General features: G+C 46.6%; 1 protein-coding gene across 1 annotated transcript; it reads left to right on the top strand.

Moving 5' to 3' along the window:
- Positions 1–5,721: 5,721 nt before the first annotated feature.
- Positions 5,722–7,747, top strand: GPR135 (G protein-coupled receptor 135). The gene has a single exon (XM_047736099.1). The coding sequence runs from the start codon at positions 6,043–6,045 to the stop codon at positions 7,519–7,521; it is 1,479 nt and encodes a 492-aa protein (XP_047592055.1). The 5' UTR covers positions 5,722–6,042; the 3' UTR covers positions 7,522–7,747.
- The last annotated feature ends 5,491 nt before the right edge of the window (positions 7,748–13,238 follow it).

The raw sequence follows: 13,238 nt of genomic DNA, 5'->3' as shown, positions 1-13,238 counted from the left end.
CCTCCTGCTGTGCACTCTCTCTATATAATAAATAAATAAAATATTTTAAAATAAATAAATAAAATGAAAATTGAACTATTATTTGTTCTCCAAACTTCACAAGTCATATTAACTTATCTACATTAAAAGTTGGCATTGCCTGTATCTTCCTAAATTCTAATCCATACCAGAGCCAAATCCTTGCAGTAATATTCATCCCTTCTGTACTTCACCGCTTCTCCTGGAGTCAACACTAGGGAAATTAACCACCCCCCCCACACACACATCTCCATGTGTCTAACCAGTCACGAAGCCCTGCTGAGTCGACCTTCTAAATATTGCTCACAACTATCCCTTCCCATTCTTGGTAAGGGTCTTGCCTCATTAATTAAGCTCTTTCAAGCCAACCACCTTTCCCTCACTGATCTCTTAGCTCTAGGTTCTCAAACATGCTCATCATAAATAAAATGACACAAACATCCTTTGTCTGCCTTCCCTCTCTAGCTTGCTGTCACCCCTGTTTCCTTCCCTCTGGAGTCAAATTTCTACATTCCTGACTCTGCTCATTGGGTACAGTTTCTCATCTTCCATTTGTTATTTGACTATTGTTGTTTGGTTTCTATCTCATTATTCGTTGGAAATCATGCTTGACCTACCTGCCAGATCTAACAGCCCCCTGAGGGCTTATGCAGTCTGTGGGGGTTCTGCTGCAGACTCCTGGCAGGCAAGTGTGGTCCATGTTAGAGCAAGTACATTCGTGCCCTTGATGCTGACACTCATGGAAGCTCTCAAGGTTACGAGGTTGGTACCCAGTCCCCATGAGTACCCACCAGTGCTGCAATTATGTGGGCCCAGGGCCATCTCCTCTTCACCATGAAGTTGCAATGAATTTTGCTCCAAGTCCTCTAGACCCCGTAAGACTTGGGGCACCCTTCTCTTCAATTCCTAAAACCCACAAATTCCATACCATCCCTCTTTAGGATAATGCTTCTCATACATGTGGGTATGAAATACCTGGAGCTCTTAAACTACATGTTCTCGTTTATTAGGTATGGGGGGGCAGTTCCAGCAAGCTCCTGGGTGATGCTGATGCTATGCGCACGACTGCATTTAGGAGAAAACTTGATAACTGATCGATTTTAGTTACCCATTTGGGACCAGGCTTTACAGGTGAGTCTTCTCCTTTTTGCTCTAAAACATGTAAGGAAGCTGTGAGCTCTCCACCGAGAGGCGACCTCATGGTCACAGCAACTTTCCTGAGAAGAGGCTGAGAAAATTACCTTACTTTGAAAACCAAAACAAAATAAAAACCAAAAACACAAGACCGCTGACTTCTCAATTGGCCAGGGTGCCTCATTAAATATGTCGCTCACCTGCCTAGCTTTTCTCCTTTGACCTGCTTCTTAGTTTTTTCTACTCCCTTGCATTCCACCCATGGTTCTTCTCTTTCTGCACTCAACACCCTGTCCCTACTCATCACATCCATGCCCATGCTTTTCTTTCTTGGAGAGAGAGGCTGACAACTTCCAAATCCCTAAATCCTGAGGGTCAGAGCCGTACTGCAGGCCCAGTACTTGGTGGGCAAGTCAAACTCTAACGCCCCTAGAATGTGCCCTTCCTCCTGTATTCTCTAAACTGATGAATGGTACCCCCTTCCCATGAGCCGTGAACTTGCGATTTATCCTTCTTGTTCATGCCCTTTTGTAGGGCAGAGGAAGGGCACTTCAGAGGAAGCTTCAGAGGAAGATATCTGTGGATTTGGCTGGCGTCATTCCTTACTCCTTCCTTTATCAACAACACTCACCTTTCCTTGTGGAAAACTCTCCTCATCCTCTGCATGCAGCCTTGCTGGAACTGCCAGACTCTCTCTCTGGACCTGGGATCTTGAGAGAAATGACATAAGGTCTGAAAATGGCTGACATGGACTTACTCCAATAGTGCTTTAAAGAGATTGCCCTCCATTCGTTTCTGCATCTCTACCTTCTATCTCTGCCCTGATTTCTCTTGTTCTCGGGGCTAGCTGTTAGGTTATTCTTTTGTAATCTGAATTCCCCCTATCCTCCAATGAATCCCCCCCCCCTTTTTTTAAGTGAGACCGTGCCTGTGTATATTGTTTATATCCAGAGACCCTAATTCGTATACTACTTCCTGAAAATCTCTTCTCCTTCTTCACTATGTCTTAATTCAGATGCTTCTCATTTCTTATCTGGGCTAACTGGTCTCCTGGTTGTCAGGTTCTCTTCTACAGTCACTCAAAAATAGGTTTTGTGTATCTAGCAGTTTTCCAAAATGCTAAGTGTTCAGGATCTAATAACATGCCAGGCAGACAAAGTTCTAGTCTTCACAAAGCCTACAGTCTACAGTGGGAGACAAGTAATGATTCATCACAAAAATATAATTCTAGACAGTGCTGATGTGCTACAAGCCAAGAAAGGCTACCTCTGGGAGACTAACATTCATGTGGAGACAAGGATGCAAGGGAATGGGGGAAGGTGAAGGAATGGAGCTCTCTAGGCAGAGGGGATAGTGAGTGCAAATGCCCTATGCCCTATGATGGGAAGTTAAAAAGACTCACAAAAGGCCAGTGTGACTAGAGTGGAGCAGAAAGAAGGAACGTGGCCCCAGATGAGACCAGAAAGGAAGCACTCAGGTCATGCAGTGCCTTGTAGGAACTACTAAGAATTGGGGACCTTATCCTAAATTAAAAGGAGAAAGTCGTTAGAGGGTTTTAAATCAGTGAGTGGCATCATCAAATATATTTTGCTTAGAAGGGTGTGCTGCCTACAGGGTAGAGTAGGGACTGGATGTGGGATACCAGTTCCAAGTGGCAGCAGTAGTTCAAAGAAGAGAGAATGAAAGCTAAAATTTAGGTGGGGGATGAAGTGATGAAAGAAATGAATGGGGGCGCCTGGGTGGCTCAGTGGGTTAAGCCTCTGCCTTCGGCTCAGGTCGTCATCTCAGAGTCCTGGGATCGCGCCCCGCATCGGGCTCTCTGCTCAGCAGGGAGCCTGCTTCCGCCTCTCTCTCTGCCTGCCTCTCTGCCTGCTTGTGCTCTGTCAAATAAATAAATAAAATCTTAAAAAAAAAAAAAGAAAAGATTTTATTTATTTATTTGACAGAGAGAGAGATCACAAGTAGGCAGAGAGGCAGGCAGAGAGAGGGAAGCAGGCTCCCTGCCGAGCAGAGAGCCCAATGCGGGACTCGATCCCAGGACCCCGGGATCATGACCTGAGCTGAAGGCAGAGGCTTAACCCACTGAGCCACCCAGGTGCCCCAAAATCTTTTTTTTTTTTTAAAGGAATGAATGGATACAAAGACATTTAACATTAAATCCCTAAATCTTGGTGATAAATTGGACATTGGCTGGTTTGGTGTTGAGGAAAAAGAAATAATCTAGAAAGAAGCCTAAGTTTTCTAGATGGAAGATAGTGCCATCTTCTGAGATACAAAAGGTTGAGGACCAAGGGTTTTTAGGAAAAGTGGATCACGTATTCCATTTTGGTCATGTTGAGTTTGAGGTGTTTTTGCACCTTCAGGGGAGATACCAAGTAACAAGCAATAGGGCTTGAGGCTAGAGATGTAGTATGGAGTTAGGGATATATGGTTTTCAAAGCTCTGGGTGCGGGTGAGATGAAGGAGGAAGTTCAGAGCTGCCAAGGACTATAGTAGAGGGCTCTGGTATTTAGAGGCAGATGATGGGGGCGAACAGGCTGGGGACACTGAGGCAAACATGGCAGGCAGAACACTGGGAGAGTAGGAGGTCACTCTTTTCTTTCTGAACCATACCTGATTACGGCCTTCCCATGCTTCAACTCCTTCCACGGCTGGTGCCTTTACCACATCTGTCCCCAATGCAGTTCAACCTCTGTAACATGGTCTGTGAGGCCTTCATAAGAGTGCTTCAGTCAACTTTTATCATTTATCATTTTATCATTTCTCTCTCTCTTCACTCCCTAACCTCACTCACCAGTACCCAAGAGTCAAGGACTTAGGCACTGACCTGCAGACTTTGCACAGGAATCCAATGTCCTTCCCTGTTTTCTCTTTTTGGAGAATCCAATGTCACCACTGGAGGGAAGTCTTCATCAGCTACCCTAGGAAGAGTCAGCCACCTCTATAGAATTTCATTATATTTTTAAACAATACTTTGGATACTATCAACCTAAAATTGTAAGCTTCCTTGGGCTGAGGTCTTTATTTGTTATCCCTGAAAACCTAGCAGAGATTTGCTAAAGAAATTCATCTATTATATATGTTTGTCTTAATTCAGTGGTTCTCAGTTGAGGTCATCCTGCCTTCCTCCAGGGACGTTTTTAGTTGTCACTACTGGCATGTCGTGGGTAGAGGCTAGAGATACTGCCAAACATCCTAGCACGCACTCCTATAATGCATTAATGTACCACCTTAAATACACTGCAAATTTCCAGCAAGCTATTTTTCCTGACTGAAATAAGCATTCAAAGCACTACTATCAGTGATTCTAAGATGGGCAAGTGTGTCAGTCATTCTTTAGAGTCCTGTTTCTCAAACTATGTGCATCAGAATCACTTGCAGGGCGTCTGGCTGGACCCCACTCCCAGAATTCAGATTTGATAGATTTGGGGCAGGGCCTGAGAATCTGCATTTCTACCAAGGTCCCAGGTAATGCTAATGCTGCTGGTGTAGGGTCCACACCATGGTTTTAGAGAAACCTAGGGTTTTATCACATTTTCCCCCATTAGTGGCTGCACTCAGAAGCTTGAGATGCAGCTTCCCTGGGCAGGCGGGAGCTCCCTGTCCCTGAATCTCCCAGCCAGCTACCTGCAGCAGCGTCAGTGGTGACTCCCTGGCTGGTACCACTTTAGACTTAAAACACACCCCATTGCATGGGGTGCCTGCGTGGCTCAGTGAGTTAAGCCTCTGCCTTAGGCTCATGTCATGATCTCAGGGTCCTGGGATGAGCCCCACACCCAGCCCTCTGCTCAGCAGGGAGCCTGCATCTCCCTCTGCCTCTCTCCACCTGCCTCTCTGCCTACTTGTGGTCTCTGTCAAATAAATAAATAAAATCTTTAAACACACACACACACACACACACACACACACTACATTCCAGAGAACTGAGGAAGGATGCCAGCCAGGAGGGCAAGGAACCAATTGCTCTCTATCCCCCATCCCCATCATGTGTGAACCTGTTATGGTCCTGAGGTCTAGGCCCTTGAAAACAAGACGATATGTAGCCTCCAAAATCCATATCCTAACTCCTCAGAGCCCCTATCAGAATTACCTTCAGGGTTTAGATTCATGGGCCCATCCTAAACCTAGGAGTCAGCCAGTGAGTGTGCATTTTAAAAAGCTCATACTTTCGTGGTTCTCAAAGTGAGGTCCTCCGAACAGCAATATCATCACTACCTACGCACTCGTTAGAGATGCAAATTCTGGGAGAGGACCCCGGACCTACCCTATCTGAAACTCCAGTGAGGCCCCGTCACTTGTGTTTTCAGAAGCCCTCTACCTGATTCTGCTGCGTGCTCAAGTATGAGAACACCTGCTTCATATTATTCTGCCCCTAAAGTTTAACTCTCCGGATTTGGACTGCTTTTCACTTCAGCGGCAGGATCCCTTTCCTACCTGCAAGTGCCAGACACGTCAACAGGAAGCACAACAAAGGCCTCCCCGTAGGACATTTGTATCCAACAAGACCGCTTGAGAGTGAACCCTTGTTGGTTTTGGCCGTTTCTCCGACGGCCGGTCCCGCTTTTCCTGGAGGTCCCCGAGGGGGCCGACCCCCTCGAAAACCCAGACCCCCCAGGCGGGATAACCTCGGGGAGAGGTGGTGCGGGCGGGCTTTTCCGAGGGGGCCGGGTGGGCGGCGTCCAGCCCCGCGCTCCTGCGTAAACACGGTTCCCTCAGCAACGCGTCGAACCCACGTCAAAGGCTCCGCCGGGTCCGGGGCGACCGCCACTCCTCCCTCCGAGCCCGACTGCCCGCACAGGCCTCTGTCCCGCGCCCGAGCCACCCCGCCTCGGGCTTGCGGCCGCCTCCCTCGGTGCGGGATGAACACAACCGCGGCCGCCGCGGGGCCCCATGGAGGAGCAGCCGCCGCCGCCGGTCCGCCCGCCAGCGAGAATGGCCTTGTGGGGCAGCCCGCACCCCGGAGCCCCCTCCGCGGCCGCCGCTCCTGGCGGGACTTCCTCCGCCGGGACGGCGGCGGCCGTGCTCTCCTTCGGCACCTTGGCGAGCGCGGCTGCCGCGGCGCTGGGGAACCAGAGCGACGGGAGCGGGGGCGACGGCACTGGCGCCTCGGCTGGCGGCGGCCTGGGCGGGCCCCGGGCGGCGGGGGCGGCGGGGAGGCCGCTGCTGTCGCACGGGGCGGCGGTGGCGGCCCAGGCGCTCGTGCTGCTGCTCATCTTCCTGCTGTCTAGCTTGGGCAACTGCGCGGTGATGGGGGTGATCGTGAAGCACCGGCAGCTCCGCACCGTCACCAACGCCTTCATCCTGTCCCTGTCCCTGTCGGATCTGCTCACGGCGCTGCTCTGCCTGCCCGCTGCCTTCCTGGACCTCTTCACGCCGCCGGGGGGCTCGGCCCCCGCCGCCCCCGCCGCCGCCGCGGGGCCCTGGCGCGGCTTCTGCGCCGCCAGCCGCTTCTTCAGCTCGTGCTTCGGCATCGTGTCCACGCTCAGCGTGGCCCTCATCTCGCTGGACCGCTACTGCGCCATCGTGCGGCCGCCGCGGGAGAAGATCGGCCGCCGCCGCGCGCTGCAGCTGCTGGCGGGCGCCTGGCTGGCGGCGCTGGGCTTCTCCCTGCCCTGGGAGCTGCTCCGCGTGCCCCGGGAGCCCCCCGCGGCGCAGAGCTTCCACGGCTGCCTGTACCGGACGTCCCCGGACCCCGCGCAGCTGGGCGCGGCCTACAGCGTGGGGCTGGTGGTGGCCTGCTACCTGCTGCCCTTCGTGCTCATGTGCTTCTGCCACTACCACATCTGCAAGACCGTGCGCCTGTCGGACGTGCGCGTGCGGCCCCTGACCACGTACGCGCGCGTGCTGCGCTTCTTCAGCGAGGTGCGCACGGCCACCACCGTGCTGATCATGATCGTCTTCGTCATCTGCTGCTGGGGCCCCTACTGCTTCCTGGTGCTGCTGGCCGCGGCCCGGCACGCCCAGGCCGCGCAGGCCCCCTCGCTCCTCAACGTGGTGGCGGTCTGGCTGACCTGGGCCAACGGGGCCATCAACCCCGTCATCTATGCCATTCGCAACCCCAACATTTCGATGCTCCTGGGACGCAGCCGGGAAGAGGGCTACCGGACTAGGAATGTGGACGCTTTCCTGCCCAGCCAGGGCCCGGGTCTGCAGGCCAGAAGCCGCAATCGCCTTCGAAACCGCTACGCCCACCGGCTGGGAGCCTGCGGCCGGATGTCCTCTTCCAACCAGGCCAGCAGGATGGGAGGGGATGTGGCCATGTGGGCTCGAAAAAATCCAGTTGTGCTTTTCTGCAGGGAGGGGCCCCCAGGGCCTGTGACAGCAGGGGTCAAACAACCTAAATCCGTAGCCGGGGACACCAGCCTCTAAGAAGGGTTAGGATGCACAAATTTCGCCTTGTGAAGGCGAAATTTCACCTGCTCCGTTTAATGATACAGGATTCCGGGGAGAATCGTGTTATTTCACAAACCCAAACATTTAAAAAAGAGACAGAGGGGGAGGCTTACCACTTTCCCCAAACGACGTACAAGACAATGTGCCCTTCTTCAAAAGTGCCAAATGTAAAATGCAAAAATTAAAACAATATCAAACCACACAACCAAGCATGGTGAACTGTTAAGTGCCAAAAATGACAAAAATAGAATTCACAATTACTGATAGGCTCATGTTACAGGAATCACACTGTGAAACGAACAAACAAAAATCATTGAATGGAACCAGGATTTGTTCAAATACATAGAGTTTAAGGAAAGAATAGGAGACCTTCAAAATTACTTGAAAGCCCTCCAAATCACCAGCATCCAACAAAAGTGGAAATTGTTAGAACTCTCACCTTTGATGCACGGTTTGGGTGCTCCCGTTAGAAACGAAAAATCCTTTACACACTTTGGTGCACTTTCTCTCACCCCATGTCCCTGTAATCTTTGTGGGAAACTATATTCATATCCCATTTTAAACCATTCAAGGATTTTGAAATTGTGTCTTATTACCAGAAAATCAACCATCTGAAGGGCCAAGAGAAGTATAAACATAAAGAAATGTGGCTGTTTAAAAACATATTCCAAGATTATACTTTAAAAATTAATGTCCCTCAATCTACCCACCAAATTATCTGCCTTGGGAAGCTTTAAAGCTTTACCTTTACCCTCACCTGCTACTTTTGTTTCTATTCATTTTGGGGATGCTGTTCTCAGAGTACTTTCATATTAAAAAAAATAACTTTCATAGTAGAACATCTTGCCTTTTGAGGTAAATTTGATTTTTAAATGCAGCCAAAAATGTAATTTGAAGTCAAGTTGATTGAGTCAGGTGAGTAAAGCCACTTTTTTTTTTTTTTTAGGTATACAAAAATAAGAGCTCTATAAAGTAACAAGATTGGCTTTCCTATGTGGCTCACGAACCCAAGATGATTACAAAGAAGAATTCTAAAATCATTTTGAGAAGTGGCTGTATTCTTGGAATAAACATAGAGCTTTCCATGGGCATTATACTCTCCTGTATTTGGAAGTTCGGGTATATTTACGAAAAGAAATGAATTCTTGCTTTTATAGACATGATTTGTCTAAAAAATGTAGTTATTAGACAGGGAGAATAGATGTGGTATTACTAGATGTAATAGGGTGTTAATAATTTGGGCATAAAGTCAAAAACTTCCATCAAGCTGGAGATATTTTCAGAAATGTGCAAAAGAAAGATGCTTTTTAAAATTCGAAAGCAAAGTTTAGGATTTGTGTATGTGAAATTTCTCACCTTAAATGCCACTGTTCACAGAATCATTTACTCAGAATTTTAAAAGATATTTTTATGTTTTCTCCCTCTTTCTTTCCTTTTCTCCACCTTACCCCTTTTGTTTTCAACATTTTACAGACTTACTTGAATAAGTACTTTAAACTAGATATGGTATGATATCAGCTATCATATAAAGATTTCAATGTGAAATAGCCACCTTTTTTTCCTTGTATTTAAAGATGTTAATGAGTATTTGAACTTCTGTGTGATAGGAGGGTATATGTCACTATTTTGTCAAAGATGGAAATACATGATTCATGTCAGAGCTAAAGATACTTAACTTTTTCCCATGCTCATGGCATCATTATGATCATAAGTTTTATAAATTATCTATATATATCTTGCTACACTCGATGTAATACAAAATTGATGAGATAATCTCTCCTCTTTAGCACTCATTATATGTATGGATGTGTACACACACACACACACACAGAGACTTAGTGCAGCTAAACTAACATTTAACAAATATCTACAGTATTTGTCTGTTAAAGGCAAAACAATTGTGTGGTTTTTGGCATTCTGAGGAAATGGAAGTAATGTCTGGCATTTAGGAGGAAATGATAAGTCTTCCAGTTAGCAAAATTATCAGAGAATAGGAATTCAGCAACTGTGAATAAAGGCAGGAGGAGAGTGAGGGATCTTAGGGGAAGAGGGCAAATGTGGTACAAAATGGGTATTGCCTGAAGAGAAAAATCAAAGGAAGGTATTTAAAAATTACTATGGCATGGAATAAACTTTCCTGGTGAGTGAAGGGAAAATCGGAGACATTGGAAGTGACAAGGTGGTGACACGAAGGACCTCAAGGCAGGAAAGGAAGCCCATCCTAACTCTTGGTATGTAGTGGTAGGAAGTTTTAAGAAAGGGTTAGCATGGGGAAGAGATCATTCTTCCAGGAGCTATAAGCATCAGGGCTGGCAAAAATGAGAGGGTAAAGAGAGAACAGTGCTAATAAGTTACTAAAAAAATTAAGGTATTGTTTGCTTGTTTAGTTGAAGCTATACAACTAGTTAGTGATAGAACCAGGATTTGAACCACAGTCTATCTGGCTTTGAAGCCTTATATTCTCTTCTTTACCCTCTGTTGCCCCCTCAAAGGTCAGTGGGTAGTACCCCAAGTTCTGTCATTCTCTTCATCACCAACAATGTCATCACCTCTGTCACCATAACCATCATCACCAACATCACCGTCACCACCATCATCTACAGTCTTTATTTCCTACTTTACACTGGGCAACTTCCTGGGTGCTCAGCTACTTAAAGGTAGAAATCACAGCATCTGCTTTAAGAGGGCTCACAGTCTAACTGAGGATCTTGTGCTTTATAAAAACTGGCCCTAATCAGGACTCTCCCTGCGGGGAAGAAAAGGTGTAGCATATCAAAGGAGATGGATTTAGAAGCAAAAGATATGTGAAGGCCAGCAACCGATCTGGTCCAGTTGTAGATATTTTGAGACAGTAATTAATGCCTTGAATAAAAGATGGAGGACAAATGACTCTCAAACTTAAGACAGACTTTTCCTCATGCTGACTGAGTGTACATATAAGTGATTTTGTTTAAAGAGGAGAAAGAGAAGCTATGAAATATTGGGATAAATTAAATATTGCATAATACATAAAGGACAGAATGTCATCCTTCATGTCTCATTCTGCTCCCTGTTTGAGCGTTTCATTGGAACGACAATAATAGCAATAAGTCACACTCAGCATAGTACATACATGACTCTATCTGATCCTCAAAGCAACTCTCTAGGAAGGTACTATATTATCACTACCCTCATTTTACAGATGATAAAACTGAGGTGTAGGGGTGCTATGTGATTTGCGTAAGGTTACACAGGAAGTGGGTGCTATACATACCTATACAAACCTAGCAGATTGGTGCTAGAAGTCCTGTCTTAACCACTGCTCCGTGCTGCCTCTCTAATTTGTAAAAGAAAATGGGAAACCTGGGAAAGGGCCAGAGAAGATAAAGACAATTATCAAAGGGATGGGGAAATATTGTAAAATGTGAAAGAAAGGATTTTTTTTTTTATAGAGAGAGAACAGTGACACAAGATAGGTGATTTTAAAGTATATGGAAATATTCTGAGCAGTTACTTTCTGGTATAATCCCAGCCCTAGATGACCCCAGTCACCTGTCTTCTCCATTCCTGCTCCAGAGTCGCTGAGGACGACTGGAGAAAAGTCATAGATCAGATCAGTTAGTACCCCCAGCACCTAGAGTCCCTGGCCTCTCCAGCCGCTCTCCCCTCCCCAGCAATCTGAAACTTTTTGCTCATCATCCCACTCTTTTCTGTTCACTTTAGTGACCCTTCAGACTCTCTGCTTGAACTTGTAACTGACACTGCCCTCTTGAAAGATGACCTTTGCTCCTACTTCCTCAAGAAAAGCAGAAGCCATCAGATGCACAGATCTTCATATTTTAGCCATCAAATGCTACCAACTGAACTGGATTTACACCAGTCCTCAGCTCTGTCTTTCCATTTGTAAGGAAACTGGTGCCCTCTCCAGCCTTAGGAATCTCATGATCTTTCCTTGGTAGTCTTAGTCTTTCCCCCTGAACCAAAACCCTCCCGTGAGCACATAAGCTCTCACTTAAAAGGAAAAACTCCAAAGCCTCTTCTATTCCTCCTCCTCTCTTCTCTCCTTCAGCTCCCTGCTAAACTTGTAAAAAAAAAAAAAATGCTTATACTTTTACAGCTGATCTAAATCCTAGTCTACAATTTTAATGATGCAAGAAAGTTGTCGTTTTAATGCAATTCAGTTTCTTCCCAATTCTCTCTTCTGTAAAAGAGCAGAAAATGAAGATGACAGTATCTAGGTTCTAGGGGCTAATGTAGCACCAAGCATTAAAGATCAATCTTGGTAAAGATCAATCTTCAGTGGTCACCTATCCCTACTGACATCCACCGATCAGTCTCCAGTCGCATCCAAAGTCTGCACATGATTATTCAGGGGGACCCAGCTCTCAATGTAGACTACTTTAGAGCTCCTCTTTGAACGTGAAAGATTATTATTCCATCTCAGCATCATGAGGGCTGTGCCACACCCATAATGCTGTCTCTAGCTGCTTTTTAAAAATTATTTTTATTTTTATTTATTTTTTTAAAGATTTCATTTATTTATTTGTCAGAGAGAGAGAGAGAGCACACAGGCAGGCAGAGTACAGGCAGAGGCAGAGGGAGAAGCAGGCTCCCCGCCAAGCAAGGAGCCTGATGTGGGACTCGACCCCAGGACACTGGGATCATGAACTGAGCCATAGGCAGCCACTTAACTGACTAAGTCACCCGGGTGTCCCTAAAAATTATTTTTAAAAAATTTTCCATTATTTGATGACTATGATATTATTAGGTCAATAAATCAAAATGATATATCAAGTATACATGGTGAGTTCCATTTGTGGAATGGCAGCGAAGATCTCTGTGGACCCACCACCCAGAGAACCAAGTATAATTGATCAAAAGTATTTAAAAAGCCACCATATGAAATTCCCAGAAATTGTCATAAAGCAGACAGCAAATGAGGAAAGGTCTATTCAAGAAAATCTACTATAATTCATTAAGAAGAGCAAGAGTTGGTGGCATTTGAATTATACCACCCCTCCCCAGCTCAGTGTGACAGAAACTCCACTTTAGGTGAGGACAGCCAAGAATGCAAAGCTCCCTCTTTCCAGCTGAGGACCGTGGTGTCTCCCTGGGATGAACCGGCTATGAGAATGTCTCGTCTTGTCACCTGCATGTGGCAGAGGCTAAATTCCAGGTGAGTGTAGCCCACTGAGCCCCCATCCATAGGGCAGATGCTTGACCTCAGGGATGGCATGCTGGGAATACTGGCGGCGTGATTGTCCTCAACCCAGCTGGTATGTAGGATGGAGACTCCATCTTGGGAGACATAAGCTGAGAAGACCAGAGGCTACTGCCCACATGCAGTGCCCTGGTCGTAAAGCATGGCGTCACCCCAAAAGAAGCAGGCCACTCTCCTGCCCCCAGCTTCAGAGGTCTGGCTCAGATATTTTGGCCAGGGGTATAGACAGGACTTTAAACAGAGAGTGCTGAAGCTCTCCCCAAAACAACTAACTTTATTTGAAACAGAGAGTGGAGAAGTTTATGTCTAAGGGCATTCTCAAAACAATGGAGTTTGGGTGATAAAAAAATTTGGAGGAGACTAATAGCTTCATGAGAGATATAAGCTAAAACATTTGCCAGCTGGTTAACCAGAGAGAATCAGGGAAAGAAATAGCTAAGAAAAGCCTTGCATTACAGTTGAGTTTTCAAAGTCCTTTGTCTGTTTTGGATAA

Source organism: Lutra lutra, chromosome 7, assembly GCF_902655055.1.
Source record: "Lutra lutra chromosome 7, mLutLut1.2, whole genome shotgun sequence".
NCBI lineage: Eukaryota > Metazoa > Chordata > Mammalia > Carnivora > Mustelidae > Lutra > Lutra lutra.
Note: the sequence above shows the minus strand (reverse complement) of the source record. Positions and strands in the feature narration are given on the sequence as shown.

Coding starts and splice junctions, on each gene's coding strand:
- GPR135 (XM_047736099.1), top strand. CDS start 6,043: ATGGAGGAGCAGCCGCCGCCGCCGGTCCGCCCGCCAGCGAGAATGGCC.